Source organism: Microtus pennsylvanicus, chromosome 3 (genome assembly GCF_037038515.1).
Source record: "Microtus pennsylvanicus isolate mMicPen1 chromosome 3, mMicPen1.hap1, whole genome shotgun sequence".
Taxonomy (NCBI): Eukaryota; Metazoa; Chordata; class Mammalia; order Rodentia; family Cricetidae; genus Microtus; species Microtus pennsylvanicus.
In genome coordinates, this window is record NC_134581.1 from 72,449,093 (window position 1) to 72,471,284 (window position 22,192).

The 22,192-nt window shown below is 42.7% G+C and overlaps 1 protein-coding gene across 7 annotated transcripts in view; it reads right to left on the reverse strand.

The window, feature by feature from the left end:
• Nucleotides 1-2,321: 2,321 nt before the first annotated feature.
• LOC142846115 (NXPE family member 1-like) overlaps nucleotides 2,322-22,192 on the reverse strand; it is a 43,547-nt gene continuing 23,676 nt past the window's right edge. For 4 of the 7 annotated variants that reach the window (XM_075966024.1, XM_075966021.1, XM_075966023.1 and 1 more), the window contains 6 exons: nucleotides 14,755-14,852; nucleotides 14,243-14,351; nucleotides 12,329-13,119; nucleotides 10,330-10,391; nucleotides 5,402-5,617; nucleotides 2,322-5,186 (listed from right to left, as the gene is read on the reverse strand). In XM_075966024.1, the coding sequence (XP_075822139.1) occupies nucleotides 4,651-5,186; nucleotides 5,402-5,617; nucleotides 10,330-10,391; nucleotides 12,329-13,119; nucleotides 14,243-14,341 (1,704 nt within the window). In that variant the 5' untranslated portion in view covers nucleotides 14,342-14,351; nucleotides 14,755-14,852 and the 3' untranslated portion in view covers nucleotides 2,322-4,650. Of the gene's footprint in view, nucleotides 5,187-5,401; nucleotides 5,618-10,329; nucleotides 10,392-12,328; nucleotides 13,120-14,242; nucleotides 14,352-14,754; nucleotides 14,853-16,258; nucleotides 16,406-22,192 lie in introns of all 7 variants that reach the window. The other 3 variants (XM_075966026.1, XM_075966020.1, XM_075966025.1) reach the window with 2 other exon arrangements.

Genomic DNA, 22,192 nt, shown 5'->3' on the forward strand with positions numbered 1-22,192 from the left:
TAAGAATGTGACCTCTTAAGTACAAAGACCTTAAAAAAGAAAAAGATCAAAACCAAGAAACTCAACAGTCAGTAGTATTAGAGATTTTGAACCTTCCTCGGTCCACTCACCCCCATTTGAAGAATCTTATAAAAAGCCTTTCTGTGCTCTGTAATATTCAAAGGTGTCTATGATTCAAAGGCGCAATGTAATGAGAACTATCAAAATACAATTCAGTAGAACTAGCAATATTACTTCTAATAAAAAGATTACTATGAAGTGTTGGTATTTTCTGTTCTATTTTTAAAAATGTGTGTGTGTGTGTGTGTGTGTGTGTGTGTGTATGGAAGAGACAATGGAAGCCAGAAAAGGGTGCCAGATCACCTAAATATGTAGTTACAGGAGGTTGTGAGATGCCTAACATGGGTTCTGGGAACCGAATTCTAGTCCTCTGAAAGAGCAAGAAGTGCTCTTAGGATTTCTCTAGCTCCAAGTTCTAGTTATTCTGAAAATATATTTCCCTGGAGGAAGTATTGTCAAAGTGTCATTCTTAAATGTGTTAATCCCAGAGACAAAACAGACGAAGTGCTTTGTGTCGTCACACTAATCTGTGTTGGACTTATAATTACACGGCACATAACATGGTCCCACCAGCTCCTAACGGGGCTGGACATTTCCTATTGCTGCTGATATTGGCACTGTTGCACACAGATACTCTTTGTATCTGTGGTGATGGATGCCCTTATGAACATACTCTGCCGCGGGTCCTCCAAAAGTCTAGCAGTTAAGCCCAGATATAACTTGTGATGATAGTACTTAGTATGTTCTTGCTCATGTAGTTAATATGCTGTTGTTTGACAGTGTTTCCTTGCACTTATGAGAAATACAGTTTCTTATAAAGCAAAACATGTGTCGTACCAACACTGGCCTCAGGTGTTTCATGAAGAAACACCTTGCATGAGAGGCCATGTTGATGGACTGAGCTAGAGCAACATTGATTTCTCTAAGCACGCTCTGATGTTTGTGTAACACAAGTGCCCCAGAAAACATGTTTTAGAGTGTCAGCCTGTGGTTAAATAGTGGTTGCATTTATATTTCAAAATTTATTTTTTCCTTTAAAAAATAATAATGCATTACATTTTTACGTATTGTGTGTGTGTTGGGGGGCACCATGGTGCATGGGTGGAGGTCAGAGCAGAACTCAGGGAAGTTGGTTCTCACTCTCTATCGTGTGAGTCAGACATCAAACCAGTCTTCTATTTTTTTAAATTTTCTTGATTGAATTTATTGACTATGTAAGTCATGTGATTCAGAATGAAAACTGTGTACCAGTGTGCACTAAAGGAGTCTTATTTCTAGTCACAAATTCTCCAAGTGTTTGCAAACTACATTTTACCCATTTCTTGCTTATTTCCCATTGCTTTCTTGTCCTTGGTATAAACAAATACATTTAATTGTGTCCTTCCATTTTTATTACCCAAGAGGTTGCGCAGTACACCCTGCAACATTCTTTCCCCTGCTTATCCTGGAGGTTTCATTGTTACAGTTTATAGAGTTTCCTATTCTCTTTTTATGCTGCACTGTATTGTTCTGAAAGATGCATCATAATTCATTTCACTGGTCCTCTATCAGATGCACGTTTGATTCGTTTTCCCATTTTTTTGCGATCACTAATCACACTCCGATGGATAATCTTGCACATAGTCATTTTGTGTTTTTTTTTCTAGTAGCTTTCCAAATGCTGGGCCAATAGGTAAACAAATACATATGTAATTTTTCTTCACGTTCCCAAATTTCCCTCCACAGGCACCACGCCGTTCTCTGTTTTCATCAGCAATGCTTGAGAGCGCCAGCTTCTCCACAGGCCCATCAGCACAGCGTATATTCAGATCTGGATTTCTGCCACTCTGATAGATGAGAAATCTCTCAGCTCAACTTTAATGTGCATTCCTTTTTTAAAAAAAATATGTATTTCTTTTTCTGTGCAAAAAGGCCATTTTAATTTTTGAATTATACACATACAGGATGAACACACATTTACTGTATGGCTAATTTTTCTCTCTGGATCTATTTCTCTTTACTTCTTAAGAGATCTCTAAATGGCAGGTGTATTTGCTTCTTTTTAAGGATATAAGTTACAAGGGCCTCCTGCCCCACTTGTCATTTACCTTCTGGTTGCTTGTAGTTTTTCTGGAGGCCATATACTGTTTTAAAGCTGTGCACACCAATTTAACAATCTGAATTTCATGTTGAAAGTCTGGAAATAGGAAGCAAGTCCTCTATTCTGTGATCTACAAATCTCTCTTCTTCCTTTCCAGTTTAGTGTCCTTCTCCTCCTCTCCTTCTTTTTGGTTTCTTGAGACAGGATATCTCTGTGTAGCTCTGGCTGTCCTGGAACTCTGTAGACCAGGCTGGCCTCGAGCTCACAGAGATCCACCTGCCTCTGTCTCCTGAGTGCTGGGATTACAGGCATGCACCACCACTTTCAGCTATGTTTTGCTCTTTTTAATAAGCAGTTCCGAATTTAATACTCAAACCAATCAGTATTTTCCCTTTTGGGGACCAAAGCTAAGAGAATCTGCTTTAAGGCCACGGAGACACTGGACTGTTTAGTCTTTAACCAGCTGAGAATTGTTTCTTGTTGTTCAAGGACCTGTGTGCGTCTGCCGACTGGTGTTTGCCAGTCCTTGAAGATTTCAGGACCAACATGTGGCATTGCTGTGGCTTGGCAGGGTGAGGCAGATGGTTTGGATGCTGTCAGGGTCCTGTGGAAAGTCACAGTGACTGGGGTTGTATAGCTGCCATGTGCAGTGGGGTGAAACTTAGATTCTTGAACAATTATGTATTTTTAAAAAGGAAGCTCTTGGCCACGCATGGGATGAGACAGAGTTGAGTAGGCTTCCCTGCTTTGTTTTTCATAATTACAGCTTTATTCCCCCTCCCCCCGATATTTATTTTATTTCTGGAGAATAGTAGAATGTAGGAAACTTTCTTATGTCCTGCTTTCCCAGAACTTTTATTTATTCATTTTTAGGAGTTTATTTATGGATGCATGCAGGGTGTGTATGTGTGTGTGTGTGTGTGTGTGTGTGTGTGCATACATGTGTGTGAGGGTGCATGTGGAGGTTAGAAGTCGACATCAGGTATCTTTCTCAATCTCTCTCCATCTTATTTTTTGAGGTAGGAGTGTCTCTCTGTAGATCACTGATTTTGTTAGGTTGGCTGGCCAGTGAACTCCAGGGATCTCCCTGTCTCTTCTTCTTTAGCACTGGGGTTGCAGATGTGCACTGCTGCGTCTGGCTTTTGATGTGGGTTCTGAGTTCAGGTTCTTACGCTTGCATAGCAAGCTCTTTACTGACAGGTCTCTCCCCAGCATCTTACCCGGACTTCTAAGTCAGAAAACAATCTTCCTCGTTGCTCATCAGTACCCTGTTTATCACACGTAAGTGACTCTATGTCAGGGCTGTCCCTGCCCTTCTATTCTGTCACTCTCACGATTTGATAGCTTTAAAACAAATCTTGATGTTTGGAAAAGAACTTTTTTAACCCTATTATTTTTCAACAATATCTGATTTTTTGGGGGGTCCCTAAATTCCCTAGGAAAATTTAGAATGATTTCACACACACACACAATAAATTTGTTTATTTATTTTAGTTCTTGTGGTCTAAAAATGGTTTCTGATTTTTAAAAATTAGTTGGGGAAAGGCAGAGGCAGGCAGATCTCTGTGAGTTCGAGGCCAACCTGGCCTATAAAGAGAGTTTCAGGACAACCAACACTGTTACACAGAGAAACCCTGCCTTGAAACCCCACAACCCAAACCAATTTTTAGTGTTCATTACTAGGTTATTTTTTTTAAACGCAAACATTTGTATTTGCTTACATGTTTGTCTTGTTTTGTGCTTTGGTGGCAGAAGTGCAGAGATGGCATAGTCTCCCAAACTTAAAATACTTACTCTCTGTTCTTTTGCAGAAAAAGAGGTAATTTTTTTTTTTAAATCTTGGAACATAATGGCAATGTCATGTCTTCTCCCTTTAACTCGCCCTGTTACTTGGTTCAGCCAAAAGTAACAGAAATCATGACTCAAACTATATTTAAAGAATAAAGATATTGAGCTAGAAAGATGGCTCAGTGGTTAAAAGCACTGCCTACTTTTCCAAAGGTCCTGAGTTCAATTCCCAGCAACCACATGTTGGTTCACAACCACCTGAAATGAGATCTGGTGCCCTCTTATTTATTGACATAGAGATAAACGTAGTGTATTCTGGGATTGTCCTTCACGCCTAGTTTTCTTGGCTTAATATCCCATTTCCATAGCCATTGTTCTTAAGTTTGTATTCTTTCGAGATTATGACTCCTGTTTTTAATCAAGGAAGCTTTCCGCATAGCTCAGCCCCCTCCACCTGACTAGGTAATTAAGGATAACCTTGAACTTCTGTCCTCCTGAGTGCTGGAATTACAAGCAAGTGCCACATTGCCCTGCTTGTGTGGTGCTGAAAGAAGAACCCAGGGCTTCATGCATGCCAAGCAAGCACCCTTTCAACTGAGCTGCGTCTCTATTCCAAGACTGATTCTTTGAAATTTGATTTTTCTTAGACCCTAAACTGAATAAATCTTTACTGATGAATCACACGGCACGGCCAGTGGACACCGGCTCCAAGGGATGGCGCTTTAGCAGATATAGTTTAAAAACATGGCAATCTGATTCCCAATCACTTGCTCAGGCGGGTGGAGAATATTACTGTGACATGCTATGGTCATGTCCCAGGCATCAATGATACCCACACGAAGGTCTTTGAAAATGTCCTTCAAGGTTAGATACTGAATATAACCGTGGAAGTCTCCGAATTTCTCTGTATCTATGTACATCTCTCTGATGTTCTCTGTCTTAATGATGACTTTAGTGTCCGGGGCTCTGAGGAAGAGTCGTTCAATAGCGTTTCGGATACTGATGGTTCTCCGAATGAAAAGTTCCATGGGGAAGGGTCTGAAGTGCTGGCCCAGGGTAATGGCGATGGCAGTATCTTTGTCACCTAGTAAGCGGTCAATTTCCTGAGGAATATAACCGTCATCTATCACAGAGTAGAGATTGACCGTAATGAAAGGATGGCTGTGCTTCTTCCATTCAACCAGAGTGTGCCCTTCAGCATCCAGGAGCACATGTTTCTTATATATTCCAGTCCCATGAAGATCAAAAGGCTTCAATTCTGACAAGAAAACAGAAAAGATCTTTCACTAGAAGATGATGAATAAGTGTCAAAAGAGCAATATGTTTGAGTGGTAGATTAAAAAATATATTTAAAGATTCAAACCTAGAAGGTAAAATAAGATTAAAAAAAAACTTGGCAGAGAGGAGGGAGACCACCCTCAAAGCACTGTAAGGTGCTTTGATTCCTGAAAGAATATCAAAACAATTACATACTTTTCGCAACTTTGGGCAAGTATTCGATCCATTGGCGCAGCGTCGAGTCTCCCAGGAAGTAAATGAGTTTCCTTTTCAAGCAGTCATTTATCTGACTGGAGTTCAGCAGACTCTGCTTGCACTGGGCTGTTACCCATCTTCCTTGAAAAGTGTAACCACTAGGTGTGGGAATCTCCGTTCCGATCTGACATTTCTTTCCCCCGTTTTCTTCTCTCTCTGGTAACAGATATTGGGGAAAGTGGTTTTGATGGCATGAGTCAAGCAGCCAGTCTCCTCCCTTGGTTCCCCTCCCACTTTCTTTGTCTTTTTCTTTTTCTAACTACTTAAACTTTTTTCCCTGTTACTTTATTTTTGATTATTAGTTATGGTTTAGGTATCCCAATTCTCTCTCTCTCTCTCTCTCTCTCTCTCTCTCTCTCTCTCTCTCTCTCGTTCAGGCAGGGTCTCACTACATTGCCTTGGCCGGCCTGGAGCTCACTCTGTAGACCAGCCTAGTTTTGAACGCAGAGATCCACCTGCCTTTGCTCTTGAGTGTTAGGATTAAAGATGTGCACCACCGTACCAGGATCCTCTTATTTTTTTGTAATAATAAAAATATAGCAAAAATTATTTATTCTTACAAACAAGCTGTGAAAAAAATACTGTGCTCTGAAAATTCTTTTGCTTCCCTTGCTCAGTCTTTTGAATGGTTTTGGGTCATCTCAACTTTTCTCTGTTCATTTTCTTCTAAATCTGCTCACGAGCTCAGAGAGGTATTTTTCCTTTTTTTGTCTTTCCCATTGGCTCTTGGGTGACAGTGTCTCTAACCTGAGCAGTGTTGCAGTAGCCCGCCAGCTGGCATCCTGACCAGCAGATCTTACCCTTACCTCTGTTTCATCAGAGATTAATTGACAAAGGCTTGATACTCAAACTGAGTAGTAGGATTCCCTTTAGGCCCTTTAGGATGAAATGCCCAGCCCAGTGGTGTCTTAGTAGGGCTTTGCTAAAAGTGGTGAGTTGCACCTGACATAAACTAACAATAATCTGAGCTGCTTTCTCAAGTCCCTCTTCCATGACAGCTGTGTCACGGTCCGCCTTCCTGGGCATCCTGGAGGCAGGGCACCTGGAGTTTTATCATAACGGAGCATGGCTGTTTACATCATGCTTTTTTTGCCATTCTCTCCATGCTGGTATACTACACACACACACACACACACACACACACACACACACACACACACACACACGATATGTATGATACACACACACACACACATACACACACACACGATATGTATGATACACACACACACACACACACACACACGATATGTATGATACACACACACACACGTGTGTGTGTGTGTGCGTGTGTGCCATGATGTACTATGCCTCTAGAGGTCAGTGGACAACATGCATGGGTCAATTCTTTCCTTCTATTGTATTGGTCCTAGGGATCAAAGTCCTGTGGCTAGGGTTGGTGACAAATGTCTTTCCCTGCTAAGCCATCTTGCTGGCCCCTGCTTGGCCTACTGTATCCATAGGTGCTGTATCCATGAACCAAAAGAATCATGCATGAAAGGTATTCAGGAAAAACATTCTTCTGTACTGAACACGTAAATACTTTTCTTCCTCATCAGTGCTTTCTCCGTAGCATTGAATTATAATTACTTACTCAGCATTTGCCCTCCAGCAGGTATTAGGAATACTCTAGAGTACTCTAAAGTCCGTAAGAAGTTGTGCAGAGGTTATAAGGTTATATGCAAATGATAGGCCATTTTATGTAAGGAATTTGAACATCTACATATTTAGGTATCCAAAGTGGGTCCTGAAACCAATGCCCCAGGGGCAGCTGTTATTTGTAACCTATGGACAAAGTAACAACATGGTGCTGGTGACAGAATTAGAAAATACGCCTAGAATAAACCCTCAAATTCTAGTAATTTAGTTGCCAAGTGGTATTTCCTTCAATTCCATTAATTATGTTTCCATTTTGCTGTGACACAGTTGGGCTTCTAGAAGACTTGGCAGCATGGTACAGTGAACAGTCGAACACTGAGTATAAAACCTTCCGGCCCATCATCACTAAATATTTTCTGCTTTGAGAATTAACTGATTAGATAATCTATAAATTTATTTGGATGATAACCCACTATAAACAGACAGACCCTGCAATTTTTCTCTAAAACATATCATGTATAAACTTGTATGCCAGGGCATTGTTTTCTTTCTTTTTTCTTTTTCTTTTTATGTTTTGGTTTTTATTTGTTTTGTTTTTGTTTTTCAAGACAGGGTTTCTCTGTGTAACAATCCTGGTTGTTCTGGAACTTGCTTTGTAGATCAGGCTGGCCTTGAACTCACTAAGATCTGCTTGTCTCTACCTCCCAAGTGCTGGAATTAAAGGTGTGCGCCACCACTGTCTGACTTTGGTTTTCAAGATGGGGTTTCTCTATGTAGCCCTGGCTGTCCTGGAACTCACCCTGTAGACCAGGCTGTCCTCGAGCTTACAGAAATCCTCCTGCCTCTGCCTCCTGAGTGCTGGGATTAAAGGTGTGTGCCACCCCTTGGGGGCATTGTTTTTTTTCTTTTTTAAGCATAATTTCTTTTTAAAAATATTTATTTATTTATTCATTCATTCATTTATTTATTATGTATACAATATTCTGTCTGTGTGTATGTCTACCCCCCCCCCCCAAATCTTCAAACTTGGACTTTGTTGCTTTCTATGGCAGAAGAAATTTTCTAGATATAACTGAGTATTTGGGCTTGTGATGGAGATGGTTCTGTTATCTGGGTGAAAGGCCAACCCCAGCTCATCAGTTGAAGATGGAGGCAGCAGGATGGACAAGAGAGCATGAATATTTGACATGGTTGTGGCTCTGAAGACTGAGGGTAGGCTACAAGGGATGTGGGCAGCCTCTAGAAACTGCAGAAGGTGTAACAACACTCTTCTTTTGAGCCAGGAAGACAATGCAGTCAGCTGTGCCTTGACTGAGGGCAGTTAAGTGTGGTGGTTTGAATGGAATGGCCCCCAGAGACTCATGTGTTTGAATGCTTGGTCCACAGGGAGTGGCACTATTAGGAGGTGTGGCTTTGTTGGAGGAAGAGTGTCACTGTGGGTCAGGCTTTGAGGTCTCATATGTGCAAGATGTAGAACTCGCAGCTCCTTCTCAGGCACCATGTCTGCCTGCATGCCACCACGTCCCACCATGACAACAATGCACTAAACCTCTGAACTATAAGCCACACCCAATTAAATGTTTTCCTTGATAAGAGTTGCCATGGTCATGGTGCCTCTTCCCAGCAATAGAAACCCTACAACAGGGAGACTGATGTTAAGCACCTGAAACATCAAGCTGAAACAGTATGTCTTCCCCTCATTTTACAGCACTGGTCACAGTGGCGGTAAGAAGCAAATGCAGAGAAACCGCCGTCCTTTCAATGTGAAGTCATTCTATCTGGAAGCCGCACATTTTCTTTTATTTCATACATCATGTCCCTTGGTGACACCTATAAGGATCCTCCTCTAGGTCACACTCAGTTCTTCTGTTGTGAACGAGCATCACTCTTTGAAGCACTTTCTTCCTTGTTTGGACCGTGGCTTTAAAACTCTGAGAAATGCCACCAAACTCTCTAATATGATGTTTAAGGATGACAGCGGTTTAGAGCCTTGCTGTTTTCTAGCCTTATCCTTGGTTATAGTCTCCACTATGTCTACCAGACTGGCCTATTAAAGTTACTCACGACAATTTCGCCCATCACTAGAGTTTATCTGATCGAAAGCCATTGGTGGGAAAGTGCAGGATGACGTAGTGAATCTCAGCCACTCTGACGAAGAGCGCTTTGTTAGAGAGCATCGCAGGGTGGTCCTCTTCCTACATCTCAATTAACAGCTACAGAGACAATCTGAGTTACTCAAATGTAACCGACTCCGTGCATGATTATTACTTACATCTGTCAATTCCCCTATGGGCTTAATGAGATCTATTTTTCTATTTTTCCCTCATTTCCTGACTGCAGGTATCATTCTGGGGCAAGCCAAATGCTCATTGGAAAGGGAGCTCTGCATATGGCTTCTTCACAGAGTCAGTAGACTGAACGGTTTTTATAAGACCAGCTTTCTAAGCCTTTATTTTTTCTCCATCTTCCCACAGTGCCTCATTATCCACCAGACCCTCAATAAGTATATGCTGAACAAATGAATGAATATTGGCAATAAATCCTGACATGTTGCCAAGTATATGGGTGTTATTGATAAGCTAAAGTTGGCTTTGGGGGAAGTTGCTCTGGAGATTTAGGCAGTGTCAATATTCTTTCCTATGTCATGTTGCTTTGTTTTGCCATTGAACATTTAATACGATCCAAATACCATATAAAATTGGTAAGTGGTACAGCTAGATGTTAGAGACAATGCTAATGGAGATTTAGGAACTAAATCTACATGGGCTGGAGAGATGGCCCATATAAGAAGCTAAACCTACAATGCTGAAGCTACCATTATCCACCAAAGACATCTGCACAGTAGCTAGGGCATTAGGATATGACTTCCTAGGTGAAAGTATGAATGGCTAGGATTGATATTTGAAATACTCGGATGAATCTAGGCAGAGGCAATGTAAGTTATCAAAAGAATATTAAATAACTTATTTGAATTGGTTTCGATCTGCAACATCCAGCCTGTTAAGTATCATAGATACTTATTAGGAATTGTAATCTAGAAAATTACAATTAATACTGAAAAACTTTTCCCCTGCAAGAGACAAACTTCAAGAAGTACCTACCGCTGGGTATGGTGGAGCATGCCTCTACCCTTAGCACGCAGAAGGCAGAGGCAGGCAGATCTTTGTGAGTTTGAGGTTAGCCTGGTCTATACAGTTAGACCCTATCTGAAAAAACCAAGAAACTAGAAAGGAAACAGAAGCAGCGACCACAGGGTAGAAGAGACTTACTGTTGCATCGAGAGACACTAATAAACTTAGGGTTCTTCATCATTTCAACTCCTATGTTGGACCTTGAAAAAAACAAAATGACAAATTAGCCTGTTGTCTGTTGTAGCACACGGGCAACATGGATCACCTGCTTGTTAGGGAAGCAAGCGTCCGTTTTGAACTTCTGATAATATGACTGAAACTATTATTTCAGAATAATGAATTAGGATTTGGGAAGACTTTCTACCCTGCCGAGAGTTCCTGGTGAGCACTGGAGTTATTTGCCACACGCAGTCAGTGTATGTCTAGAAGCTTTAGATTTTTAAAATAACCACAAAATCCGCATTTTTAAAGATTTGCTTCCGCATCAGCTACTCAAGCTCATATAATCTTGTCCTTCAATCACAATGAGCCTCCTTGTGTCAGCTTAAGATCACCTAAATTTTTCAATATGACGGACACAGCATCTTCTCCCTGCAGACGCTCACGTGCTCTCATTGAAAGTCAATCGCTCTCCCGTCATTTACTGAGGAGTCTGGAGTCCTTCTGGTACCACACAGACCTCTTATTGCAGCCCCTGCTTCTACTTTTAGTCATGTTTTCTGCTAGTTCACTTTGAATTTATTTTTTAAGCCAAAAGACTTGTTTTATGACAGGTGAAAGTCATCTGAAGGAAGGTAGGCCATCTTTTCGACCTCTCTGCATCCTTAATTCCTATCTCAACAATTGGTAGAAAGTAGAGTTCAGTATGGTGCTTGAATTAGTTGCCTGCTGTAGACACAGGGTAGTTAGTGGGTAGGAAAAGATGAGTGAGTTGCATAATCAGAAATAAAGCAAAGGAATAGAAACCCAGCTGGGTTCTCACTCACTCAGAAGGGGTGCGGGGGACTACATACCAAGAGCTCGTTTGGATGCCTAGGCAAGATTCTGCAGTGTGTAATTTTTCCATATTTGGTGTTTACTCTTACTTCCACCAATCATTTGTGTTTGAAAGCTTAAGGAGAAAAGATTCTAAACTTGACTTTGAAAACTAGGAAAGGAGTAGCTGAGAAACAAGCATTTTACTTTATTGCAAAGCAAAGGAAAAAGAAATGTGCACATGCACGTGTGTGTGTGTGCCTGCTGCAAAGTAGGCTGCAGTAGGGGAGAAGAACCATGTGGGGAGGCTGTAGATTTTGCCTAAATGGAAACAGAAAAGGATTCCAGCTGAAAGGGTGGCTCAGGGCTTGGTGCCACTGTTCTGAGGGGTGCAGCGACAGTCACCTTCGCAAGTCTTCAAGAAGAAACCACGATTGTTTATTTTCAGCAATGAGGCATGTTCCACCTCCATGGAGAGCAAGGAGGTCAGGAAGTTAAGTGTCTGTTTGTGAACAAAGGGAGACTACGTTGGCCGAATAAATGAAAAAGTCTGCTATGGTATGCAAAGGAGGAAAAGTGGGAGGGAGGGAGGGAGGGAGGGAAGGAAGGAGGGAGGGAGGGAGAGAGGGAGGCTGAGAAAGGCAAGAGAGTCCCACCCGCTAGCTGTCACACTAGGGGAGGTGAGATGAGTTATCTACAGAGCAATCTGAACTGGCATGGTAACACAAGACACGGAGATAAATGGATGAACAAAAGATTTAAAGAAGCAAACTGTACGAGATGAGATGAAGGAGGTGGAGGATCATGACGCTATCAAGGCATCATTTGGGGGGAGGTGGGACAACTATGAGTCACAGCAGAACAGTTTCATATGGAAGATATTTTGTTAAACCCAGCTCTGTAGTAAAATAACACGATCGAACAGGTCATTGCTGGTTGTAGCGGAGAATAAACTTCATTTGGTTCCCTTTTATTGGGCAGTCCCTTTTACTGAGCACAGCAATAGGAAGGAAAACTGTGGCTGAATAGGGGGCCCAGTAAAGACAACATAGGTCTTACCAGAATCCTGAGTGATGGAAGCATCTTAGGTCTTGCTCAGTATTGAGGTGGGCAGGATAGCTCTGCCTGGGGGAACCTCTCATTGTACTGAGAATATACTCACTTCTGGAAAAGATCTTTCTCTTTGTCAGTAAGAAAAGAAACACCTTGCTGATTGGTGCACACATGGGTCAGAGCCTCACAGGGCATGTGTTGAGGCTTCAGACAGTAGAAGACTTCTTCACCGCCACTGTACAGGTATTTGCAGAGTTCAGTGCTTGAGTTTAGGGTCAGGCCACATTTAACTAAGACCTGGGAGGTGCCATTAACAAATTTACCCTTGAAGGCAATTCTATCATAGCCTTGGTTCCGGGCCCTCCAGAGGGCTGACACCCCTTCACTGGGATGGATGAGCAGGATAGACAGGGCCACCTGACCCTCCCAGAACAGAGTGAAGCTGACCAGGTAGGTGCCATTGTTGAAGTCTGTCACCTTTCCAGAAGCTCCTGCCTTCAGGGCTGGGGAGGATATCCTGGCCCTCAGGAAGTCCCCTCCATACTCCTTCCTGCGTCCCAGGTAGTCCCTAGCTTCCAGCAGCACATCCAGTTTGTCCCCCGTGCAGTATGTGTCTCGAGGGTTGAGGATGGTGGCTGTGCTGTGTGTGGCGCTGGTGGTGGTGTTGAGGTGGGTGAAGGGTCTGGGAGGGATCTGCTGATCTAGCTTCTCCAGGATCGCCCTGATTCTCAGCTCTTTCTTTGTCGGTGACTTGACCGGTGCCGTCATTTTAGGGCTCTCCTCTCTCAGCTTCATCTCTGTTGGTAACCTTGACTGATTCGCTGGCATTTCCCGACACGAGGACTTCATGGAGGTGTTCCAGGAATGGAAGGAGAAGCTTGCATTCAGAACGGCCTGAAGCTGAAACGACAAGACGTGTAAAGCTCTGTGAACACCCACCGACTCCCAGCCATTTTCACTCACAAGGAGTTTTCCAGGAATGTTAATTTGGAAACAAGAGCTCAGGGAGTAAGAGGCTGACAGAGGTGAGCTCGCTCTTCCCTAGCCTATGCACCTTGCAGTCAGTCACTGCTCTTTGCTGCTCCTCCACTGGACAGATGGCTGGATGCTTCTCCACTGGTGCAGTTATTGCTAACGTACATAATGAAGAAAACTGTCCAGTTGGTTTTATGATACATTTTATTCTATAACTTGATTAGTACAATATAGGGAAGGTGAAGACTTTTCCTACCCGTGAACATGGCTTTTAAATTCTTTCTCTCCAAAATACTATATATATATACATATATATATGTATATATATAATGTTTATATATAATGTTTATATAAATGTGTATAAACATGGATCCAGAAGGGAAAAATATATCAATATAATTTATGTTTTAATGAATTAAAGACAAAATCCTCATTGTGCTTTAACTTATCTGATTGGAATTGCAGTTGTCAATGTTTTTTATTTTTGCGACAAGGATTTTGTTATACAGTTTAGGGTGGCCTCAAACTCACAGTCCTCCTGTTTCTGTCTCCTGAGTGATGGGATTACATGTACCTGATATTTCAGTGCAGGAATGCTACAAGAAAACCACGACAAAACATGGCTGAATTCCTAAATAAACTTTCAGTGGTAAGCCTTTCCTACTTATCGCTTAATATCGAAAAACTATAAGGCATTAAAATACTAAAATAGCTATCACATGGATAAAGGCAGTAGCAGGCTGGGCTTAGAAAACCAAGCATACACCCTCAGATTTAGTGCCAAGTCGTTATTTAGTGATATGGCAGTTGGTGGCCTTAGCAAGAGCCATTTCGGGTGCCTGAAGGAGGGACAAGACAGGTTAAAAGGCACTAAGGATGAACAAAAAGTGAAGAAGTAGTGACAGGCAGTGTCGTCTCCCTCTGACACCCCATGAATAGATCTGAGGAGAAGGGAGCTGAGTGGGAACGAGAGACTTAATGAAAGGATCTGAGGAGTGAGCTCACACAGGTAGCAGTTTCTGGTCAAAGTGGGAGACTGCGTTCCTACCTTTGTGGGATTTTGAGAAATTTCAAAAATCATCCAGATAATTATTAAAACTGACATGAATGTTAGCAGCATTTTCTGATGCAGTACGTTTGAGAACATGGTCAGTACCCTAGGAAAGAGCACAAGAGAAGACATCGAGGTGAGGAGGGAGTCCGTTTACACTTACTGTTTCCCTGTGACTTGCGTTTTTGAGACTTGACCATCTGCCACCAACTGCCTTCTTTTTCCTTCTGTCTTAATGAACAACTCCTTTGTCTCCCCTACTGATTGTTTCTTACTCAGACTTCTCCGCACTCCTGGAATGGAAGCCAGAGGCTCACTGTATGCACTCTCCCTGTTTGTCTTCTACGGAAACACCCCACATTCCCTCACCATAGTCTCAATGAGAAGCAGAAGAATTAATCAGCCAGCAGGTTCTTTGCAGCAGGCAGGGTGCGGGGAGAGGTGAAACAGAAGCTAACTGATGGGACCCTAAGATTATGCTTATGTTACAAAAGTAATCTACAAAATACCTTTAAACAAAGTTGATCTGTCGTGATTCTTGTTTTGCTGAGCACCAAGTATGAATCATGAAGTGGGAATTCTTTTGGGGGAAGGAGTCTGAATTACTCTGTATAAAAGACAAATTCAGCAAGGTTATGTATTGCTTGAGGAATTTTCCTTTCCTTTCAAGGAGAGGAGGCAGGAGGGGGTGTTGAGGGGGTAAAGCATGGATGCAGAGGGAACTAACTGATAGTAACAGCTACCCGCTCCTTCTGATCACGTCCATTTCATGGAGCATGGAAACAATACTCGCCAGATGCAATGTGCACATTGCCCCCTCTCTGTTTCTTATTAATATTTTTTGGGCTGACTGACAATTTTGGATGGGTGACTTAACCTGATAGGTTCTAAACAGATTCCGTTTGCATCTTATTGGTACAGAGCAAAACCAGGTAATACTCATGCAGAAATCCAAAGATAATTGACTTGGAAGAAATGATTATATTCTAAAGAGAAACTTTAGCTATCAGACTAGGAAAACAGACCTTCAGAAATTGGAAATTCTTATGCCATGAGAAGAAAAGCCTGGGACAGTAGGAGCAGAGGACTCTTCTCTCTAAAAAAGACACAGTCTTACAGCAACAACGACGACGTGTCAACGGTGGGCAGGGCCACACCTTGACCTGACTGTAGTATACAGGTCCATAACACTCTAACTTTAGCATCCTTCAGGACCTTGATGATAGATATCTGTGCTGTCACTGGATGTCTCTGCCCCTCTTTTTAATATCTCTGCATCTCCCTCTGCTGCTTATTGCTATTCTTTTGACTATTTGCATTGATGTCTCAAGGATGGGTGGCTGAACTTGGATTCTTGGGGTACAGACTGTGACTTTAGTAACAAGAGTCTAGAGGAAAAAAAAGTCACGTTAGAGGTAGCTAACTGTTTTAAGCAAGATGTGATGGTCAGTTGCAGCTCATCCTAAATCACTGTCTAGTTATCCAGCTGTGACTTGCCAATTATGAAAACATGGTGCTTGAAGGAACTTCTAGAAGGATTGAATTCTGTGTCTGGATGTTGTGGAGAGGAAATGAATGGATTCGGAAGGAAAGAGAACACAGCTGATTTAATCTGTGTCATTCATTGTACTTGATATTAAACTACTTCCTGAGAACCAGAACCTGCCAATTAATAAAGCCTTGGAGTCAGGTCTGTCTCCGCATTGTAAGCATTGTACCCATTGTGTCACTGGCAAGCATAATGTTTGTGGAATGAGTCAAAAAAAAAAAAAAAAAGCAACTTCCAAAAACTTCTAAAAAGCAACTTCCAAAAATTTCTACCTACTTAAATTTGTGCTTTCTAAGAAAGCATGTCTAGTAAGGCAACATGTCATTCAAAGGCCTCTCTACCCTAAGACTTACCCAGATTTTCTAACTTTTAGGTGAGTTTTTTGGTTTGGTTTGTTTTGTTTTTTGTTTTTCAAGACAGGGTTTCTCTGTGTAATAGCCCTGGCTGTCCTGGAACTAACTCACTTTTAGACCATGATGGCCTCAAACTCAGAGATCCACCTGCCTCTGCCTTCCAAGTGCTGGGATTGAAGGCATGTGCCATCATGCCCGATTGGATGAATTTCATAATGCTTGAGTTACCAGTATCTGTTCTGACCTGTGCTCTTCTACCTAGAAAGTAGTGAACACAGACGGAATTTTACCAATCCTGAAAAAAAAATCATTGCATTTTTATGACTTCTAGATTTCCAACCAGTGTTTCATTAAATTTCTGCTTATTTTGCTTATTTGTGAATGTAAAAATAAATATCAAATATTTATCCCATATGTGTCCAGAAGATGAAGTATGTCAACAAGGCCGATGAAGAAACTGTTTATGAACGTTAGATGCCAGAAGCAGGAACACCACATCCCCGTCAGCCCTGGAATATGCCTTCTTCTTCTGTGTGTCCCCACCATTGTCCATAGCCTCTTGCTTTCATCCCACCTGGATGGACATTTTCCAGAACCCACCGTGCTCTACGGTAAATCCGGAAAACTTTGTTCAATATTGAGCTTAAATACTGGGTTTTCTTCCCTCTGAGCTCCCTTTCATCTCACGAGCATACTTTGCCAGTGTATGCTGCAGGATGCTCCTTTGTGACGTTCCTCGATGATGTCAACGGACATTCCAGAGCAGATTCCTCACCACAGTTCTTCTTTAGAGGCTTAGAGCTGGGCGATCTCAGGTATTCCTACGAGATACCTCACTAGCTCCTACACCTCAGATTGAGTTTTTCCTATTCAAATGTCTCCAGGCTGTCTCCAATGGAGATGCACAAGGGCAAGAGGTGTGCTTAACCTGCGGTATGCTAACCAATAAGAAACACTGTATACATTGCTTAACCTGCGGTATGCTAACCAATAAGAAACACTGTATACATTGCCTCTAGGCTGAGACCCTTCCACTGTGGCTACATTTACAACCCAGAACTAAACAGATCGGAGTTTACCCTGCTCACAGGAATCGCCAAGATCAGCCTGTCCGGTTAGCCAATTCTCTGTTGTCACTGCCTGCCAGTTCCTCCCCCTGTCCTTGTGAATGATGTCACCTATCAGAAACATGATCTTTCTTCTTGACTCTGCTCCTAGAGTCTGGTCCTCCTCAGTCACTATAGCACCCATGTGCAGACTGGAGATGTTGTCTCTCCTATGACCAGTGACACAAACTTAGGTCTGGCATGTGGCATCCCAGTCACACTAAAATTCCTGGTCTCTAGCGTGTTTGTGCATAGCCAAAATATTCGTTCTCTGAAGTGATATAACTAGGGTAGCATGTCTCTTACAGCCTTTCTTTGTGTTAAGCTATGGCACACTGGCTTCAGCAGCAGCCTCATTTTGATTGTACAATATGATGGGGGTATCTTGGAGCATAAAGGTCCTTAGTCTTATGTGTTCCAAAACAGGGCCCACTTTGGTTGTCTAATGGAGCCTAGGGACCTCTTTCATAAATGACATTTTCAAACATATAAAGTAAAATATAGAGAATTACAGCCAAACTCAACTATAGCAAAGTACAGCAATTAACACTTTAAACAACCGAGGTTCTTATTTGGTCACACATCAGTGTCCCATCAGCAAGCAGGTATTATGCTCATAATAATATCAAAGGATTTACAAGCATGGGTGGTATTTCAAGTCTCTTTTTTTATTTTATTTTTTTAATCTGTATGTACTCGGGGGTTTTGTCTGCATGTATGTCAGTGTACCACATGTGTGTGAGACTCGTCCAACACCCAGTCTCTATAATTGTTCAACTATCCAGTTCCCCCATCCCGATCAAACAATACCCATGACCCTGGAAACAAAAAGGAATATTGCAATCCATATTCCCTGGCTTGGAGAGATGGGCAAGCTGGTGCCTGGCCAGTCATCCCGGAATACACATCTTCTGCCTGTGAAGAAACTTGGGACCTCTGATTCTCAAGAGTCTGATTCTTCCAGAGAAACAGGTGTACACTGTCTTGGACATGAAAGATGCATTCTTCAGCCTCCCATTGGCATAGGTGAGTCAACCCATCTTTGCTTCGAAATGAACAGACCCAGAGGGAGGTTTCAGCAGGCAACATTCCAGGACCAGGTTGCCTCAATGATTTAAGAATTCTCCAATCATGTGTGATGAGACACCAAATGTTGACTTCTTGCTCTTCCATCAGAAGTTTCCTGGGACCACACTCTTACTTTATGGAGATGACCTCCTAATCCTCAAAACTAAAATAACTTATAAGAAGGCCAATGAGGGACCATTGCAAGAATGTCCTGGAGGATATTGGCTATGACAGCCCAGCATTGTACATCAGAGGCTACCAGCTGAGCGGAGACAAAAGGAACCTGTCTCACTGTACAATTGCTGCTATCCTTCAGGTCCCAACTCCGAAGACCAAGAGACAGGTTCGAGAATTCCTAGATGTGGCGAGGTATTGCTGGCTCTGGATTCCAGAGTTTATAGAAACAACAAGGCCTGCCTGTATACACAGCACACAGTGTATATGGGTGTGGTGTATGGGTACTGAGTCCCTAATCTAGACTGAGACTAAACAAAGGTTATTAGAGGCTTTAAAAGCAGTTCTGCTTCCTACCCAGATGTCTCAAAACTTTTCATCCACAAAACAAAAGACAATAGGATTTTTAACCCAAACTTTGGAGCCATGGACACACACTGTGGCATACCTGTTCAAATGATTAGGCCCCCATAGGAGAGCCCACCTGCCTAAGAGCTGGGGTGGCTGCTGCTAGTTTAGCGAAACGAACAAGCAGTTAACTCTGGGTTAGGATCTTCTACTTCCAGCACTTCCTGCTATTGTGCTTAGACCTCATGACCTTATACTTACAGCCCCTGGCCAGAGACCCTCCTCTGAGGAATACCAGAATGCTGGCTGTACGTAACCCAGAATCAGGCTCTACTTTTGGACCATCCTTAAGTCCAGTTTGAGATACCCACCCCTGTCAATTCTGCTGCCCTCTGGCATAATGACAACCAGCAGGGGCTTATCCACGACTGTCACAAGAGGAAAGGTAAAACCAGGGATGCAGGAGCTGCAGTAGTTACTTCAGCTGAAAGGACTGGGGACCAGGTCATATGTATGTCCATCCAAGGAGCAGAACTGATCGCCCTGACCCAGGCTCTCAGCCGGGGGAAAAGAAAAAGTCCACCACTGTACACACGAGCAGTCTCTATGCATTTACTACTGCGCAGTCCACAGCATATTCTATAGAGAAAGAGGGCTTCTCATTACCAAGGGAAAGAGCATTAAAGACAGAGATAATCTCGGCCCTCTTAGAGGATGTTTTGCTTCCTCTGTGAATTGCTATCTTCCACTGCTGAGAACATCAAAAAGATACTCCCCGAAGCAAGAAGTAACCCGACCACTGACCTGGCTATCTGACTGATGACCCTAAGACCAGCGGGGCCTATTGATAGTCTGAGGGCACATCCTGACAAGGTGTTGCCTGAGACTCCATAGTACAACTAAGAGGAAATAGAGGATGAAAAAAGGTGTGTGTGTGTGGGAACAGCTGGAACTCACAAGTTGATGGAGGACACCAAGGGAAAGATCATTCTCCTAGAAATAACGGGCAGGACTCTGGTAACTGACCTTCACCAGGATACTCCTCTGGGGTCCACAAAACTTTCTGAGTTGCTCGGACCAAGGTATGTTATACCTAGATTGGAGAGTGTGGCATGGGATGTCTTAGCCAGATGCCAGGTTTGTGCTCCAGTAAATTCAAAACAGAGAGCCTCTATCCAGAAAGGGGTTTGTATGAGAGGTCAACACCCCAGTGAACTCTGGGAAACTGACTTCAAGATTCAGCCTGCCAGGAAAAGATACAAGTACTTGCTGTTTTCATAGATACCATTTCTGGTGGGTAGGAACGTTCCCCACCCAGACTGAAACTGCTCATATATTAGCTTAAAAGCTTTACCAGGAACTGGTCCCCTGAATTGTGCCCCTTCCCTTAGCAATGGGGTCCAACAAGGGCCTGGCTTTCATAGCCAAGACCTCTTAATTAATACATAAAACTTAGACATAGATTGAAAACTTTATTGTGCATTAGGCAGGTAGAAAGAATGGGTTAGAACGGACTTTACTAAAACTCATTAGAGTCTGATGAACCACGGTGAGATAGACCTCCTCCCCCTTGTTTTACTTCGGGCCTGCTGCCCCCTACACCCTGTATAGGCAGGGATTTACCCTCTATGAGGATATTCTGGAAGATCACCACCACTGCTTCCCAAGCTCAGAACCCAGAAGTTGGTAGAACTCTTTAACCATTCCTTTCTCAAGTCACTACAGATGCTCCAGTCCATCAGACTAGCTGAGAGAAACAGCTGACCTCTGAATCTACAACTGGTTTGCTCTTGTTTGAGTTTGGTAATACTGTCTGGGTCAAGCAGGTGGTCAAAATGGTGCTGGAACCAACTTGGAAAGGACCCTACATAGTGACTCTCTCCACTCCTAGAGCCATGAAGGTAACTGGCATCACACCATGGAGTCATCACACCCAAGTCAATAAGGCAGGAGCTACGGTTACCACTGCCAAATGGACTGTCTCTGAACATTAAAATTAATGTTTTATCGTGCCCTGGACCCTTCCACTTCCTGCCCTTATGCCTCCTGCTGAGCCTATGTTTTACCCTGCGGATATAAATATAATAGGATCATGGTTCAATCCCCACCACCCTCAAGCCTGGACCTGGGAACTGAGGAAGACAGGGAAATTATAGTTAGCATAACTACAGACCAACAATCTATATTCCATCTTGATCTTTGCTCACTGATGCCCACTTTAAATGTCCGGTAGTACTGGAAAAAGGAAAGATATGAGAATTGATTTTTTTTGAGATAAAAATACAAAGTTTGCAATTTTCTGCATTCCTTGCAGCCGGCCCTCCTGGTTGCCAAGAACAAGGGAATTTCCATTGCAAAAACTGGGGTTGTGAAACAGAGGCTTCCTGGAAAATTTTTTAAAAATAATTCTGGCCAGAGGAAACAGGAAAAACCCGGGGAATCAGACTCTGTATCACAGGAAGGGTACCTAGGGGTAGATTTAAACCAGCCCTCGAGATCCAACCCATGCTAAGATCTCGACCAACTTTTCCCTCCGAAGTACTTAACACACCTAATAACTAGTTAACTACCTCTTGATATCCTGGAAGCTGAGGGATCCCGACTCCTGTTTTTCACTCTTGACAAGGTTCACCACTTAGTTAATCATTCCCAGCCCGAAGTTGGCCAGGACTTCTGGTTATGCTTAACCCCTCAGCCCCTGTACTACATAGGGATAGAAACAAACCAGGCTGTCAGCCCATTGACTGATGAAACTCACTGTGACTAAGGACATACAAGGGGCTGAAACTTGTCTAACATCCAAAACCTTTACCCTAGGCACTTACCCTTATTCTGATGCCTGCTATTCTGCTTATGGGTTAACTCATCTGGGCAAGAGCAATATTACTGGGCCTCTGAGATTACTTGGTGGGTATGTACTAATGGGTGGACTAAATGTGCCTGTCTGATGCTTTCCAACCGAGAACCCCCTTTTATGCATCTTAGCACACATTCTGCTCCAGATTCTGCTTTATACCCATATAAAGGGGAAGAGGGAGAAAAGTACATTTTAATATGGATCCTGTACTATTATAAAAGAGCTTGGCCTGCCCTCATTTCAGGCCTAGTTGGAGCCAGTATCGGCCATACATACATCAGCCTTTATCATGAGAGATCAAAACTTTAAAAACTAAGTAGAAAGGTTGATCAGGACCTAGAGGTATCAAAAGTGCCATCCAGGCTATAAAACTCAGCAGGTAGATAGCACTACTAGCCAAAACAAAGACCTAATCCGTCAAGGTCCATAGTTCTAGGAAAGTCTCAAAATGTACTAACCTTGCATTTGAGCTTCTGTGATTCTGCTTCTGGC